The following is a 16080-nucleotide window of genomic DNA, read 5'->3' as shown; positions in this document are numbered from 1 at the left end:
ATTTTATTGTTGATTAAAAGATAAAATTGTTACAAAACAGAGAAGTAGATATTAATCATCAAAAGTTAATTATGAGAATTTTTAACAGTTTGATGCTGAATACTCTTACTTTCATATCAAATATTCCACATTATTTTTATAAGTACTGTGTTATCATATTACTGACAATACAGATAAAATAAGAAAAGTTTATAGATTTTTAAAAGCGTGGGATTCACTTGAAACATTTACAGCTGCCAATAGTGGCCATGACGAGAACAATGACAGGGACGGTGATGATCAGGAGGGCAGCAGTGGAAACAATGGCAGTGAGCGGTGATTGACTATAGAAGTAGCGTGCATTTCAATTTAAGGCACAGGCTTTGAGGCCACACTGACGGCATAGAAATGTGGGTTCCAACATTTGATAGTTGTATGACAGGGGAAAGTTAGCTAATCATTCTTCCACAGTATCTTCATTTGGACACTAAGGATAATATTTCTTGATTCAGAGGCTTGTTGTAGAGATTAAATGAGATAATGTATCTAAGTGTATAAAGGAGGACTTAACACATAGTAAGTAATAAGTTAGCTGAGTTAGCTAAATGTTACCTAGTAATAAGAGAAAGAAAAGATGCATTTGTAGTAACAGTAGAGATAGTAAAAACAATTAAAATGATATTTGCTATTATTTTTTATTGTTTACAATATAGCAGACACTGCTTATACTTTTTAAAGAGTTTATGTTTTAAGAAAAATTGACCACTAGAAAACTACAAATAGAGTGTCATTTAAAACCATTTTAAATCAGAATGTGATGACCATGAGCATTTCCATATCTATAAAAAAATACTCTGAAGGAAGTATTAAAAAATGGACATGAAATATTTAGAATAGTACATAATACTGCAGGGGCTGAGGATTTAGTTCAGCTGCACAGCGCCTGCCTGGCAAGCGTGAGGTCATGAGTTCGATTCCTGGTACCAGAAAAAAACAAAAACAAAAACAAAACAAACCAAAAAACCAAAAACCATAATACTACAGAAAATTTGTATATGTTTAAAATAAGCCCAAATTAGATTTGGCTCTTTTTTGTCTCTTAAGTGCAAGAATGTTACTGAAGAAAATGCAAGAGCCCTATATTCCTTATATGGAATTGTTGAACACAGGGGTACAATGAGGCCAGGGCATTACACCGCTTATGCCAAAGCAAGAACTGTAAATCATCATCTCTCTAATCTTGCTCTTCATGGTGATATTCCATTAGATTTTGAAATGGAATCCTCCAAAGGGCAGTGGTTCCACATCAGCAATACATATGTGCAGGCGGTGCCTACGACTAAAGTCCTGAGCTCACAAGTTTGCCTCCTATTTTATGAGAGAATGGTATACAACAAAAGTGTTTCCTCTGGAAGCGTTTATAACTTTCACAAGGGCTGTACTAACAATAAAAAAATTTACGGCTATAAATCATGTTCACTTAAGTACATGACAGAAGAAATCATATTTAAATACTGAAGGGAAACAAATCCTTGGAAACTCACAATGGTTTTTGTTCATAGTGTTTTTTGTTCCTGCTTTGTTTCTGGAAATTTAAATTAAGTCCTCTGCGCTTAATAAGTGGGTGGTGCATCATGACATACCAATAAACTGGCTTACCTCCCAAAAAATTAAAAAAAAATAAGCCCAAGTTATAAATAAGGAGCAATGTAAAAGACAGATAATAGGAAGTAGTAATAGATACATTTTTCAAATTCCAAGGTGATTGAGTGATGGGGATAAAGAGGGCAAAAAATGGAATTGGGGAAACAGCGCCATACAAGGAATGTAAACATTATGTGCGCAAACATAATGAGTACAAATATATAAATACATACATAAGATTAATTTTTAAAATACCTTATAGTTAGTATATTTCCTGGTCTCAAACAATGTGGCTAAATGACAAGTTGACTGAGGGACTGAGAATGAATACCCTAGGATACTGTTTTATGCCTGTGGGGAATTATCTACATGCTAAAAGACCACATGAAACATGTAAATTCAAACTCTGATATTCTTGCTCACAACAGAAAAGTAGAAAACCTATTCCTTTCATTTGCATTAGCTATATTGAGGATTAGCACAGAGATAGCTGCCTGAGAGACTCTCTATAACTTATGCGATATTCCTTACTTGCAGAGGTTTTGCAAGCAAAAGTCTTTGAAAGCCCCAATTTTTAAACTGGATGCATTATTTTCACAGAGTTATGATGTTTGCCAGTTGAAGAAATACTTACTCGAACAAAGTCACACTGAAATCAAGCCCGTTCCATGGATCCCCAAAGAAAGAAAAAGGTCCAGCCAAGATACCTCTTGCAATGATTTTTACAAGTATCTCAAATGTATAAATTCCAAGCAAAGTGTGCCTGCAGAAAAAAAATTATGCCAATAGTAGAAGTAAGAATAGTACATGGTCCATCCTGAAATACTGTTTATAACAATACGGTATTTGAAAATACATCATGGAAAGGTGAACACATTCCTGTTTGGCAGGTCAAAACAACCAATGAGATCACTTCGAGTTCATGACAAAAAGCCAGACCAAATTACCACCGTCAGGAGGATAGTTATATAATAACAATATTTATAAAGAATAATTAGTGATCATAACAAAACTAAGCTTACATATGTTAAACATATAAAATAATAAAGTAGAAAAAATTATATGCCAAGTACTGAACCAACTATTTTACCATCTACTTGTTCTTACTCATTTCAAATAAAAAATAATGGACACTAAAAAAAAGAGCAAGTGCCCCTCGAGGCTCAACACAGTTCTTTTTATTTTTATTTTATTTTATTTTTTATTTTAAAGAGAGTAGTACATGAGAAACAAACAAAAAAATAGAACAGTAGTAGCATACCAGTATCATGAACATAAACAAATCAAAGCAAGAACATTCAAAGTGATACAGGGTCTCAAGGCAAATTAATATAAATCAACAATGGAACAGATTAGAAGTTACAGATACAACTACAAACACACTCACTCACCTTATCTTCAACAAAGGGGCCAGACATGTTCAATGGAAAGAAGATAGCCTAAAAATAAATGGTGCTGGAAAAACTGGCTTTCCACATGCCGAAGACTAAAACACAACTCTTTTAGATAGAATTTCTAGGATGGCTATGCCTTGTGGCATCAGCTATGAAATCTGACTGCCAACTTTTCAACAAAACTTCTTTCAACAAGATGCTGGGATTTCCATATTACTTAGGCTAATTATGAAAATATCAAATTTACTCAATATGGGATTGAACAAAAATTAATAATAATAACAAATTGAGTATACAAGACCTAATTTATGATCACCATATATAAGGGATTTTTTTGTGAGTTAGTATTAAATAAGCCTTCCCAAAAGAACAATTTTTAAGAGGAAAGTTCAGAAAGTAACTTTTTTTTATTTTAAAGAGAGTAGTACATGAGAAACAAACAAAAAAATAGAACAGTAGCAGCATACCAGTATCACGAACATAAACAGATCAAAGCAAGAATGTTCAAAGTGATACAGGGCCTCAAGACAAATTAATACAAATCAACAGAGGTTGCTACATTGCATATCGCTATCCTCAACTACATCGCTCAGATTATCAGATGTAAGAATGAAAGATTGCTCAAACCATTACAGAAAGTAACTTTAAGTAAGCTTTCTTCCCTAGAAAATTTAATTGGCCTTTTATCTTCATAGTGTTATACAAGTGAGACTGTTTACATCTTATAAAGAAGGGAAGTAGAGTAGGACATTAACAACTTAAGTGAAAGTTTCCATGAGCTAGAAAAAATCGTGTGATGTTGCAATGGTAAAGACCCAAGGCATTGAAATATTACATTAATCATTCATAATTGAGTTTGCAATAAGATCCATCTGTATGATACCGTAAAATAAATTTACAGTTAAAGAATCAAATATTAATCTCATTTATTGAGAAATAGATGCAATTAAAATCTAATAATGAAAAAGCAGAAATAGCTTAAAATTGATGAAATGACATTTGTTTGAATTTGGAAATTTCATTCGTTATTACACATATATGAATAGTACTTTATATATTATAATTATGCTACTATACATAAAGTATAAATATTAAATTGTGCAATGTTATATAATGTAACATACAATTTATTAAAATATGATATTTAAATAGAATGTTAGAAATAAGATATTATTTATGGGATATTATGAAAATAAAGTTATATGACTTACTCTGCTGTTGGTCCCCATTCTGGCAAATTAATCATGGTCATGAGTATGCAATCAGTGAGCACACCAATTAAGATTGACAGTTGGAAAAGAGTAGGTTACAGTCAAGGAATAATGAGTAATAAATAACATTTGCAAAGATATATTCTATAATCTGTGTTCATATGCACATGGAATAAAATATATTTGTATTCAAAATATAAATATAATTCTTGTTAAAAAACAATGTAAATGTGAATATTTGTCAATTTCTACTACTACTGAGGGTATTACAAAACATACTTTATAATTTTATGTATGAAATAATTAATGCAGTATAACCCAGGTTTCAATGTAATGTGAGGTACCAATCTGAACAACAAACCCTCTGCAGGAATAGTCGGCTAATAGAATAACTGATTTGTTATTAGTGCCCTTTAAAAGACACCCAACAAGCCAAAAGAAAAGGATATGGGTGTACCAATACTTTGATAGTTGTTCCTCTAATAGTACTGAAGGGAGATAATGTACAAAAAATGGAGGTAGCATTGAATCTGAAGATGGTTCTATTTTTATTCAATACCATGAAAGTCTATAAGGAGAAAAAATCAAGTGAAATTGGAATGAAGAACTACAATAGTCTCAATTATGCAATACACTCCTAATGATTAGAATAGTTATACTTTTTTTTCTTTCAAATATTCTTTTATAAGGCCTGGCGTGGTGGTGCACACCTGTAATCCCAGGACTTGGGGGGCTGAGGCAGGAGGATTTCTGTGAGTTCGAGGCCAGCCTGGGCTGCAAAGTGCATTCCCGGCCAGCCTGAACTGTATAGTGAAACTTTGTCTCAAAAAGACAAAAAATAAAATTCTTTTACAACCTAAATCAAATGGAAATGCATTTATTACCTTCATCCATAATTAGGCTTAACTGCTTATCTACATTTTTGTGAGTCATAATGCCAATTTAGACTAATGCCAGTTTAACTTAAACACTGTCCTCATCACCCCACCCTTTGTTCACTACATTAAATTAAAGTTGATAACTCTGTTACATCATCTTTTTTCCCACAAGTTTCAGCATGGCTGAGTTTCCTGTTACATCACTCCTCATTCTTTCCTCTATTGCAGAATCAGTCTCCACCCTTGCCTCTTCACAAAGGTCTCCTCCCCTTTGCATTATTAAAATCTTAAATATTCTTCAAGCTGTTATTCAGGTTTTTCTTTCTTAATAAAGACTTTTCCAGCTTTATTAATCTACAGTCTGCCTTTTCCAAACACAGTTTTATCATATTTAGCTTTCTGTAATAGTATAATCCTATAATCTTTAGGATTGTAAATATATTGGTATGTGTCTCAAGTCTTCCTAGAGATAAGGCATGAATATATGCTAATGTATGTGAATAAATGATGAATATAGGTTGAATACTTCCCTAACTTTTGACAGAGCTCATCGTTAACTGTTCCAAATTTTGTATATTCCAGAAATTTTAGAGTTACTCAAGATTGATAGTCAATCACCCTATTCTAAAACAAATCATTTATATTAAAGCATGGTAGTACATATATTAAGAAGTAATGAAAACTACATAATCAGATAAGTTACTAGTTTTGATAAGAATCTTAAATATATGTGCTACCAAAATAAAATACTTTACATAATTTTGTATAATTTAAAATTATTTCTTTGTGTGTCAGTCCCTAGTTCTGATCTGAATTACATTTTTTGCACATTTGGAAAATAGCATAAAAATGTAGGCATAATAATTTCAATTAGTTTCTTACCTTTTTGTTGTAGTAGTATGGGTCTACATCTTCCAAGGGCTCCGACACCATCCCCCCAGAAAGGGTTCCATAAGTAAGGGGGAGCTTTCTGCCAACATCCAAGTCAGGATTCGGCTTTACATCACCCTCTTCATTTTCCTCACTGTGCTTCTTAGCGATGTGCTGCTTTATAAGTTCCAGAGATTTCCTGCTGAAGGGAGCAAGACCCTTCAGTTCTGGGGAAGCCATCATTGCCAGTCTTGTATCTGTAAGAAATTAATTTTCTTCAGTTTGATAAATAAGTTAGGCATATGAAGAAAAACAAATTTATAAAAGGTTAGGATGCAAACTATTGTGACAAACAAACTGAATGAGCACTTTCAGAAAACATGTTCTAAAATTTTGTATAAATTTAAGTTGTTTTAAGTTTTACTGCACTGAGCATTACACTTCGCTTGTAATTTGTAAATTACCCAATCTACTTCATGTAGTCATTACTTGAATGTTCTTTATTTTAAGAAATCTTCATCTTTAACTTCTCTATTTTAATAAAAGTGTTCTAAGGTTGTTAAAAATCTTTTTGTAGTTAAGTTCAATTATTTCACATAAGTTGTACAGAACCATTGATCAGTATCTTTTGCACTAGTAGTATTCTTTGGTCCTAAACCATATTCTTCTGTGATCTTTTTATATTTTTCAGCACTTTCTTTGACTCAGTCTTGACATAGGCCTTTTTTTTTCAGTGACAAGGACCAAACCCAGCGCCTTTTGACCAGAACTACAGTCCCAGCAATATGGGTTAAATTTAACTCACATTTTAACGCAGATATCCTTAAGTGTTCTGCCTTCTCCCTCTATTATATCCATTTCCCTGGTGAATGCACATACAGGGTTTTATTGTGTGGTACTGGGGATTAAACTCAGGTCCCTGCGCATGCTAGGCAAGCACTCTACTACTGCGCCAGAATCCCAGCCGCAGCAGTAGAGTTTTAATAAGTGTATCTATGTGGATATTTACCAAATGCATTTCTCAAAGCACTTCCTTCGCCAAGATGTGGTAATTTCATTCAAGGTAGCAACTTAATAGGTAAGAGAAAAATTATCTTTTTCCCACAATCACTGTAACCTTTCAGTTACTGCATAAGAATAAATACAAATTCATTACCTTTACAACTATTCATAACTATTGTCTATCATCAATCTTCTGCCTAAATTAATTTTTAAAATAATTTTCCATTATATTTCTTCAATAGCATACATTTCTATACCTAAATGAAGGTGGTCACTTTTATACTATATCTGAGATGCTATAGCTGTCTTCACTGGAACTCTTGTCTTCACCCATTTCAATTCTTCTTTGTTTTTTTTTTTCAGACAGGGTCTCACTATACAGTTCAGGCTGGCCTTGAGCTCACTTTGTAGCCCAGTCTGGCCTTGAACTCACAGTGATCCTCCTGCCTCAGTCTCTCCAGTGCTGGGATTACAGGCGTGTGCCACCATGCCCAGCTCATTTCAATACATCTTACAGGCTGCTCAAAATCACGTTCATCAAAATTTCATGTACCAATTCTCAGTTCATGAATCTTGTTCTTTCACACTTATAAATGTACTCTTTTTCTGGTTTGTTCCAGTCCAATTTTTATCACAGTCTATTTCATATCAATTTACGGATTTCCTTTATTTTCTTAAACCTTTTTCTAATTTTAGTATTGCATTTAAATTTAACAGTTTAATTTAAGCTAATTAAATTTTAGATTTATATCACAGTATTTTTATGCTTATGTTTTGTCTCTTATAATGCTAGTATTATCTGAATTTTTTCTACAGTTTTCTAAGACAAAAATCACACACATTCACACAAATACAACTCTCTAGAATTTTCCACTCTTATGTGAAACTGAGCTAATACTTTAGCACCTTACATGCTTATTAATTCAAAGAAAAAATGTTAGTTAATATCAGTAAGAAGCCACTTATTATAAGAATTAGATTTCTTGCAAACTTAATTAATGATAAATGGGAAGTATTTTACAGAAGACAATGTCCCTAGACATCAAAGGGGAGGACATACAGTATGTTTCTGTATTGTAAATATAAATTGGAAAAACCAAATACCAGGCTCATCAATTAATGCCTTTCTTGAGATTATAAGTTTTCTTTGCTTCCTTTTTCATGTTTCCTTCATTTTACTTGAAGAACGGCTTTTTTATTTCTAAGAAATATCTATATCAAAAATGTTATTATATTTTTTTAGTTCAAGATTAGCATACCTATAATTATGCTTCAAAAATATAATAAAGATATTTTAACGGACCTACTCAGCCTATGGATCTATTTCTCACTGAAACAGTTATATGTAACCAGAAAGAGGAATGTTTTCAAAATAGTAATGCTAGGTTATGCCCAAGTACTTAAAAAGATGTTTCAGGTTATACATATGAAAGAACTTTAAGGGAAATAACAGAGACTGGGAATATCAGAACTCCCTACTTGTAGTCCCATTTTCAGACTGATGGTATGAAAACAGTTGTTCACTTTAAAACTGAATTATTCCCCAACACTCTTATTTTAGTATCACATAGGAAATTGACACATACTAAAAGTTTTCCAGGAATTATTCATAAGAAGCATCGACACATAAAAGCAAACATATAAGTACCTAATAGCATTTCATATGTTCACCTTTATTGAGAGGAAGCATATGCTTCGAAGAACTGTAATTTAAAGGTATAGATAACTAAAATTTTCTTACAAATTGTTTTCTTAAAGCATTTAATGAGCTTTTGCAACTTTATTCTTTGTACAGAAACCCAGAAATACATATTACTTTATTAATGACATCTTTATCATTATAAACATTAATAAGTATGTTGTATCATATAGTGCTGCTTCTAAAGGTAACTACTGAATCTTCCTGTTATGATTTTATAGTTCTCTTATTTTCTGCCTTAGAAATCAGCTATGACCCAATACTGTCTCATTGTTTTGACTGCTCTGTCTATTATAGAAAATGAAGAATTAAGGTAAATGGGCTTTATAACACTAATTGGCTGTTTTGGTACTTCTGTGTTTTACATGAAGCAATCCTGTTCATGCTTAATGTTTTTATGGATGACCTTGAATATTTAATAAGGAAAATTAATGAGACATGTATGTGTATGTATATCCTGGGGAGTGGCTGAAGCTGGAGATCAATCCTACCTGTGGGGCTGGAGCAAGGTTGGTACCAAGAACAAACAGAGCCCCAGGTAAGTCAAGTGAAAAGCTGCTCCAGCCTAGAGAACAGCAGGGGACCAAGGAGTGTCACATGACATCAAACTGCTGAATGTATAAATAAACGTGCTGCGATCATTGAGCAGAACCTTTTCTCCCATCTAGAAAGAGGGCTCCACCTGGCCTCAGTTTTCTGTTTTCCAACTCTTGTCTTCATTTCTTCATCCTTCACTACCCTTCATGCAGAGAATTTTGAGAGCTAGGCTGGACACAGCAGCACATAGAAATTCTAATAAATAAATTTGCAAAATATTTCACAATATGAAAAAATATGACCTGAACAAATATGATAATATAGATGTGTAAGATACCGTCTAAGCCTCACATGGCCAACAATTATGATACACTCAAGCCCTTAGTATTCTATATGACTTGTTTGATATACAAACAATTTGATTGTGGTGGAAAAATAGCTTAGTAGAAACAAATACAATTATGAATTTTGAAATCAGATAAATGTATAATCAAATTCCACATATTATGCAATGTTTAAGGACACCTCAGACAAGTTACCTGATATTTGGAAGATAATTCCTCTGTCACAGACCTGGAATTCCTCCTGGGTTAAATGAGGATATTTTAAGGATATTTAAAAAAATGGGTACAACTGTAATTAACATATAATAGGAAATAACATGAATTTTAAACTGTGATCAAATTGATAGAGTGGTTGGACAGGTCTAATAGAATAGCATAGGGTAGTATGTAAGATTTTGAAATTTGGATCTGTCTTTACAAGTACAGTACAGAGATACTTTTGTTTCAAAAAGTGTCAAAGGGTTTTACTTAATAGTAGCTAGAATACAAATCAATACTGATTTATGCCTGCCAAGAAAGCTATTATTATCTTCTTTTTTACTGACAGAAGATAAAACAGGCAGACTTTCTCTACTCTGTGCTAATCCATGAGCAGTTACAGAAACTAGAGAATCTTCAAGTGGTATCACAATGTTGATTAATAAAATAAATAAATGTTGCCCAATAATTGGGGTAGAAAAGATGCAAGTGAAACCTTACTGTATTCAAGAAACTGAATGATTTTCATGTGGAAGAGAAAAAAAAAGTTCCATTATTTTTCAGAAAGAATGTACTGAAATCAATGAACAGATGACAGACTAGATTTAGTTGAAGGTAATAAAGAGCTTCCTAAATAGCTGTCAAAAATGAAATGGGTTTATTTAGGCATTAGACCTCCCTCTTAATTAAAAATTAGAAACACTGACTTGTTGGTAGTTGGATGAGATGGTTGTGACAGATTCAAATATTGATTGGTAATATCAGTACTTTTAACATAAGAAAGTTCCAGAAACATACTTAGATTGAATTTGTTTCATAATATCACATGATCTAAAGTTTGGATTAAAAAATCAGAAAACTAATCCTATGAAGCCTATGTGTATATCTTTTGGTGCTATACTGAAAATAACTACTTTTCCCTACAGCCCACGTGCATTTGTTTTTGGTTGATTTCTTAGTAAAAGCCATTATTTCTGGGGTAAGGTGGAATATCAGCATGGATCTAATTTGCATCTCACAAATGACCAGTGATATTGGACGCTTTTTGATATATATATTTGACTTTTCTTCTCCTTCATCTGAGAAGTGTCTAATGATTTCAGATGCTCATTTCTGGATAGGGTTTAAATTTGGGTATCTATTTTTTTTTGTTCTTTATGTATATTCTACATATTAGTCCCTAGTCTGAGGAACACTTGGAAAAAATGTTTTTGCCCCACACAGTAGGTTTTATCTTCACTCTGCTGGTTTCTTTTGCTGTGCAAAGCTTTTTCATAAGATGAGATCCCAGTTGTTAATTGTTTGTGATAGTTTCTATGTGATTGAGATTTTGTTTATAAAGTCTTTGTCTACAGCACTGTCTTCAAGAGTTCTATTACCTTGTAGCAGATTTAGTGTTTCTGTTTTAATATTTAGATCTTTTATCCGTTTGGATTTTAGTTTAATGCTTGGTGAAGATGTGGGTCTAGTTTTAATCTTTGATATGTGCAAACCAGTTTCTCCAGCACCATTTATTAAAGAGGCTGTCTTTCTTCCAGTGAAGAAAGTACTTGGTATTTGGTACTTGGTCAATGATAAGGTGGCTAAGTAGGCCTGGAGTTGTTTCTGCATCTTCAAATCTGTTCCACTGATCCTCAGGTTTTTTTTTTTTTTTCACTACTATGCTATTCTTATCACTGTAGCTTTGTAGTATGAATTCAAGTCAGGAATATTGATGTGCCCTGCCTTTTTTTTTGTTGCTTACAATTGCCTTTGTATTCCGGGTCTCTTATGGTTCCAAATGAATTTTAGGAACGTTTTCTCTTCTGTGAGACATGCTGTTGAAATTTTGACCGGGATTGCACTAAATCTGTGTTGGTGGAAATGTTACTGGGGTAACCACTATGAGAATCAGTATAGATGTTCTCCCAAAAAGTAGGACTAGTGGTTCCATTCGACCTAGTTGTTCCCCTTATTGGTATCTTCCAGAAAGAATTCAAAACATTGTACTACAGTGATATATGGACACACATTTATAGCAGCATAGTTTTTAAATCTTGAAAACAGCCCAAATGCCCATCAGCTGATGAATGGATAAAGAAAATGTGTTCTTTTATACAATGGAGAACTACTCTGCAATAAAGAAGAATAAGCTTGAGACATTTCTAGCTAAATGGATGGACGATACTCTTAAGTGAAATAAATTGGACACACATGTGTAAATACCACACTGTTTCTCTGGTGTGAAAAATCAAAAGTGTAAAGAAGGACCAAAATATATAATAGATATTGTGAAATAGGAAGAAAAGTTCAAATGTGAAGGGAAAGTAACGGGAAAAATGAAAACAAAGCTGTTGTAAATAAGGAGGGGAAAAGGGATTGAAGGAAGGGTAGGGGAATGAAAAGAAAAGAATCAAGTTATATCATGTACAAGTACAAATAGCCTACAATGTATGTGATCTTTATGTGTACCTAAAATGTACCAGTAAACCTAATTAATAAAAAAGAAAGTAGTTCTTGCAAGTAATATTCTAAGAGACACCCTCCAATAGCTGAAAAACATGTTTATGTGTGTTAAGACTAAAAATAAAATAAATAAATCCATAATCCATAAAATCCATAAAATCCAGCTATTCTCCTGCTAGAGATCTTCTTGAAAGAGTTGAAGACATCAGATTACAGAGATACACGTATTCCCATGTTATAGAAGTATTCATACCTGCTAAATGTTGCAAATGAGCTATGTGTTCATCAAGGGATAAATGGATAAAGAAAGTGTGATATTTATGTATAATGGAATACTACTCTGCCATAAATTTGAGTAATTTGTAGGAAATTGAAGGCACCTTGAGACCATAATATCAAGTGAAATATATCACATCAGCAAACGTAAATATCATATAGTTATCTCATTTTTTACTTTTTTTATTTTAAAAAGAATAAAAAATAATTTTAAAAAACATTAGAAATGACACAACTTCAAAACACAAGATGATAAGGATTCACCAATGGTTGTTATCTTGCATAATGTGGTCTTCAAAGTAGTTGTTCAGACTACCAGACATAAGCATGTAAAATTGGTCAAAAAATAACCATTAACTGCTCCTTTCAATGAACCAATAGAATTTAATACTACAATTATTTTAGCTATCTTGTGTGTGTGTATATATATATATGTCATATGTATATATATATATATATCTTGTGTATATATATTTATATATATAAATTTCATGTGCATATATATCCTGAGTGTATATATATAATATGTACACTTTCTTTCTTTTCTACTTTCCCTCATCCCAGTCTTTCTTTTCTCCGTTCCCTCATCCCAGTTGTTCTTTCCTTTTGAGCAGTTTTTTTTTCCCTTTCACAATATGTATTGTACCTTTTAGATTTTATATACTATTTCAGGATCTTAAACTAGGGAGACAGTACAGTGTTTACACTTGAGAGTCTGATTTATTTCACTTGTGAGTATGGTGTCTAGTTGCATCCATTTACCTACAAATGCCTCTAGTTTATCTTTCTTTGTAGTTGAGTAATATTCTATTGTATAAAAATAATATGTATTTTTGATGTTTTCCATTCTTTTGGAAAAATATGCAGAAGGGAAATAGCTGGGTCAAATGGGACCTTTAATCCTAGTATTTTGACTAATCTCCACACTGATATCCACAGTGGTTGCATCAGTCTACACTCCCACCATCAAGGGAATTGTACACCCCCACTCATAGCCCCACCAGCATTTGTTATTAATTGATTTCTTGATGATGGCCATTTTTTCTGAGGTGACATAGAATCTCAGTGTTGTTTTAATTTGCATTTCTTGAAGGACTAATGATGTTGAATATTTCTTCATACATTTATTTGTCATTTGTATTTCTTTATCTGAGAAGTGTGTATTCATCTCAGATACCCATTTCTTGATTGAGACTGAATTTTGGGGGCCTGACTTTTAAAAATTCTTTATATGTTCTAGATAGAAGTCCTTTGTCTGAGGGACAGTTGGCTGAAATTTTTTCCCAATTCATGTGCTTTCTTTTTATTCGGTTGGTGATTTCTTTTGATGTGCAAAAACTTTTCAATAAGATGAGATTCCAGTTGTTGATTTTTGGATGTACTTTCCATGCAGTATTTTTTTTTCATTAATTCTCTGCCTACCCTTATGTCTTCAAGGTTTCTTCCTACTTTCTCTTCCAGTAGATTTAGTGTTTCTGTTTTAATATTTAGATCTTTCATCCATTTTGACTTTAGTTTAGCACATCATGACAGACATGGGTCTAGTTTTAGTCTTCGGTCTGTGAAGAGCCAGCTTTTCTAGGAGCATTTTTTAAAACAGTTTTCTCTAATAGCAAATGGCACAATATAAATTTATATAGCAAAAGAAAAGACAGGAGGAAATATGGAGCTGGATCTGTTGCAAAAGAGAATAGAATCAAGAGGTTGAGGAAGGGTAAGGGAGGAGAAGGAAAAATGAAGAGAAAAAGAATTCCACTGTGTCATGTACTCGTACCAAATCTCCATGAGGAAAGTAATACTTAGTATTGCAAACAAGTACTAATAGAATTCTTTTTCAAAAAAGAGTACTGTTCTCAAGAGTGTACAGAAAGAGAAGCTTTAAACTTATTGTAAAGATTCTTCCATTGCTGGAAATGTAGACATTTTTCAACCTTAAGATTCAAGCCTGTTTTTATTTCATAGTCAAAATATAACATCCATTTTCATATTCTGTTTCCACTCTGTACTAAAATAATCACAGACTTCTCATTTTTCTATCCACTAGCTATAAGACTTTAATAAAATTTCTGAGCCTCTTTTCCTGTGCAATTTGAATCCTTCATATATCTCATAATACTATAAAGTTTAAATCGGACAACTGAAAGCTTAAACCATGCTGCAGGCTACATCAGCATTATCTCTCTCAACAGAATATATGTATTAGATGACTTCTTTAAAGAAAATTTGTATGTTGAATGAAACTACCCTGAATTTTTGACCTGAAGAATGAATGGCTAGCAGATATTGTCTTCTATTGAACTGAAAATCAGTTCAAGAATTTATCAAATGCATCTGGCATACATTTGACTTCTGGATGGGTGAGTGCAGACTCTAAATTATTAATCATTGAATCATAATTCAATAAAAGCATTTCTGTGGGGACTTTATAAAATATGGTTCTGTCACTATGCTTTCCAGTGAGCTATCTTAATACAGCATTAATGTCTGAAAAACATAGAAAGATTAATAGTTAATATGCCCATTAGACTGCCTTTCTAAAAAATTGAACAGTGAAAGTAAGTCTTTGGCAATAACTGTATCACAGTTCATGCTTTTACTCTATAGAGTCTACTTGTACCATTATTTTATGTTGTTAATTGTAATGGATGTCATTTCTCTTGGATATCAACTGACAGCTGAAAAACTAACAGAAGTATGGGGAAATGAGTTGAATTTTTCTTGAAAAATATTTTTCTCCTTGAGTCTGAACTATAATTTATCATAATATATTGGTCATTATAACTGTGATCACTCTTACTGAGTGACTATCATTTGTGGAGAATGAAATTAGATGTCTCTAATTACATTATCAGATTTCTCATATATTGCCTTGTGATTACAATTTATAGATGAGTCAGATTTGATCAGTTTCATGGATTCTCTTTCACCATATAACTGAAAGGTGGGGTAGGTAAATACTAACACAGTTGTTTTAAAATTTAAATTTGGGAAGCTTTAAATCATAACATAAGAAATATTTACAAACCATAGATATTTTAGGCAAGAATAAACAATTTATGCCTCAGTATGGCAACTTTAGAAATTTCCAAATCTCAACGGGTCCACAGGGATAATTTAGCTTCTGAGTGCCATCACTGAATAGTTTATAAGCTAATGTCAGTGGGCACATCCAGAAAACTTTTTCTTTTGCCAGTGATGCCAAAGTAAAATTTTTTCAATTTTATAAAACTTAAGATGGAAGAACATAGCGAACATTAATTTGGGTAAGATAAGATACTGTTTAACATGGTAGCTCACTACATACACTTAGGGAATTTGTTATAGTATAAATAATGGTAGGAGATTTGACATTGAAGTGAAGGATAGTGACAGACACTGTACAGAGTAACCATTCTAGTCCCTCAAGGATCTAAAATGTGACCACATAATGTCATCTTACCTAGTTGTTATGGTTTATGTCTGTGTGTCCCGCAAAGCCTTATGGGGCCATGGGGCAGGCTTTAAGAGTTTGATTATGGGTGTGAGAGTTGCACCCGTCCTGGGGTGGATAGTTTCCATATGTGAGGGAGAGGAAAAGTGCTTGAGGCCATTCCTCCCCATTCC

The 16080-nt window shown here is 32.7% G+C and overlaps 1 protein-coding gene across 1 annotated transcript in view; it reads right to left on the bottom strand.

The window, feature by feature from the left end:
* Scn7a (sodium channel, voltage gated, type VII alpha subunit) overlaps positions 1-16080 on the bottom strand; it is an 83960-nt gene that overhangs the window by 55663 nt on the left and 12217 nt on the right. The window contains exons 2-5 of the mRNA XM_005393284.1: positions 5989-6233; positions 4678-4796; positions 4229-4318; positions 2258-2386 (exon numbers count right to left, since the gene is read on the bottom strand). Of these exons, the coding sequence (XP_005393341.1) occupies positions 2258-2386; positions 4229-4318; positions 4678-4796; positions 5989-6219 (569 nt within the window). The 5' untranslated portion in view covers positions 6220-6233. The remainder of the gene's footprint in view (positions 1-2257; positions 2387-4228; positions 4319-4677; positions 4797-5988; positions 6234-16080) is intronic.

This window comes from Chinchilla lanigera, unplaced genomic scaffold (genome assembly GCF_000276665.1).
Source record: "Chinchilla lanigera isolate Chin_1 unplaced genomic scaffold, ChiLan1.0 scaffold00048, whole genome shotgun sequence".
NCBI classification, from domain to species: domain Eukaryota; kingdom Metazoa; phylum Chordata; class Mammalia; order Rodentia; family Chinchillidae; genus Chinchilla; species Chinchilla lanigera.
Note: the sequence above shows the minus strand (reverse complement) of the source record. Positions and strands in the feature narration are given on the sequence as shown.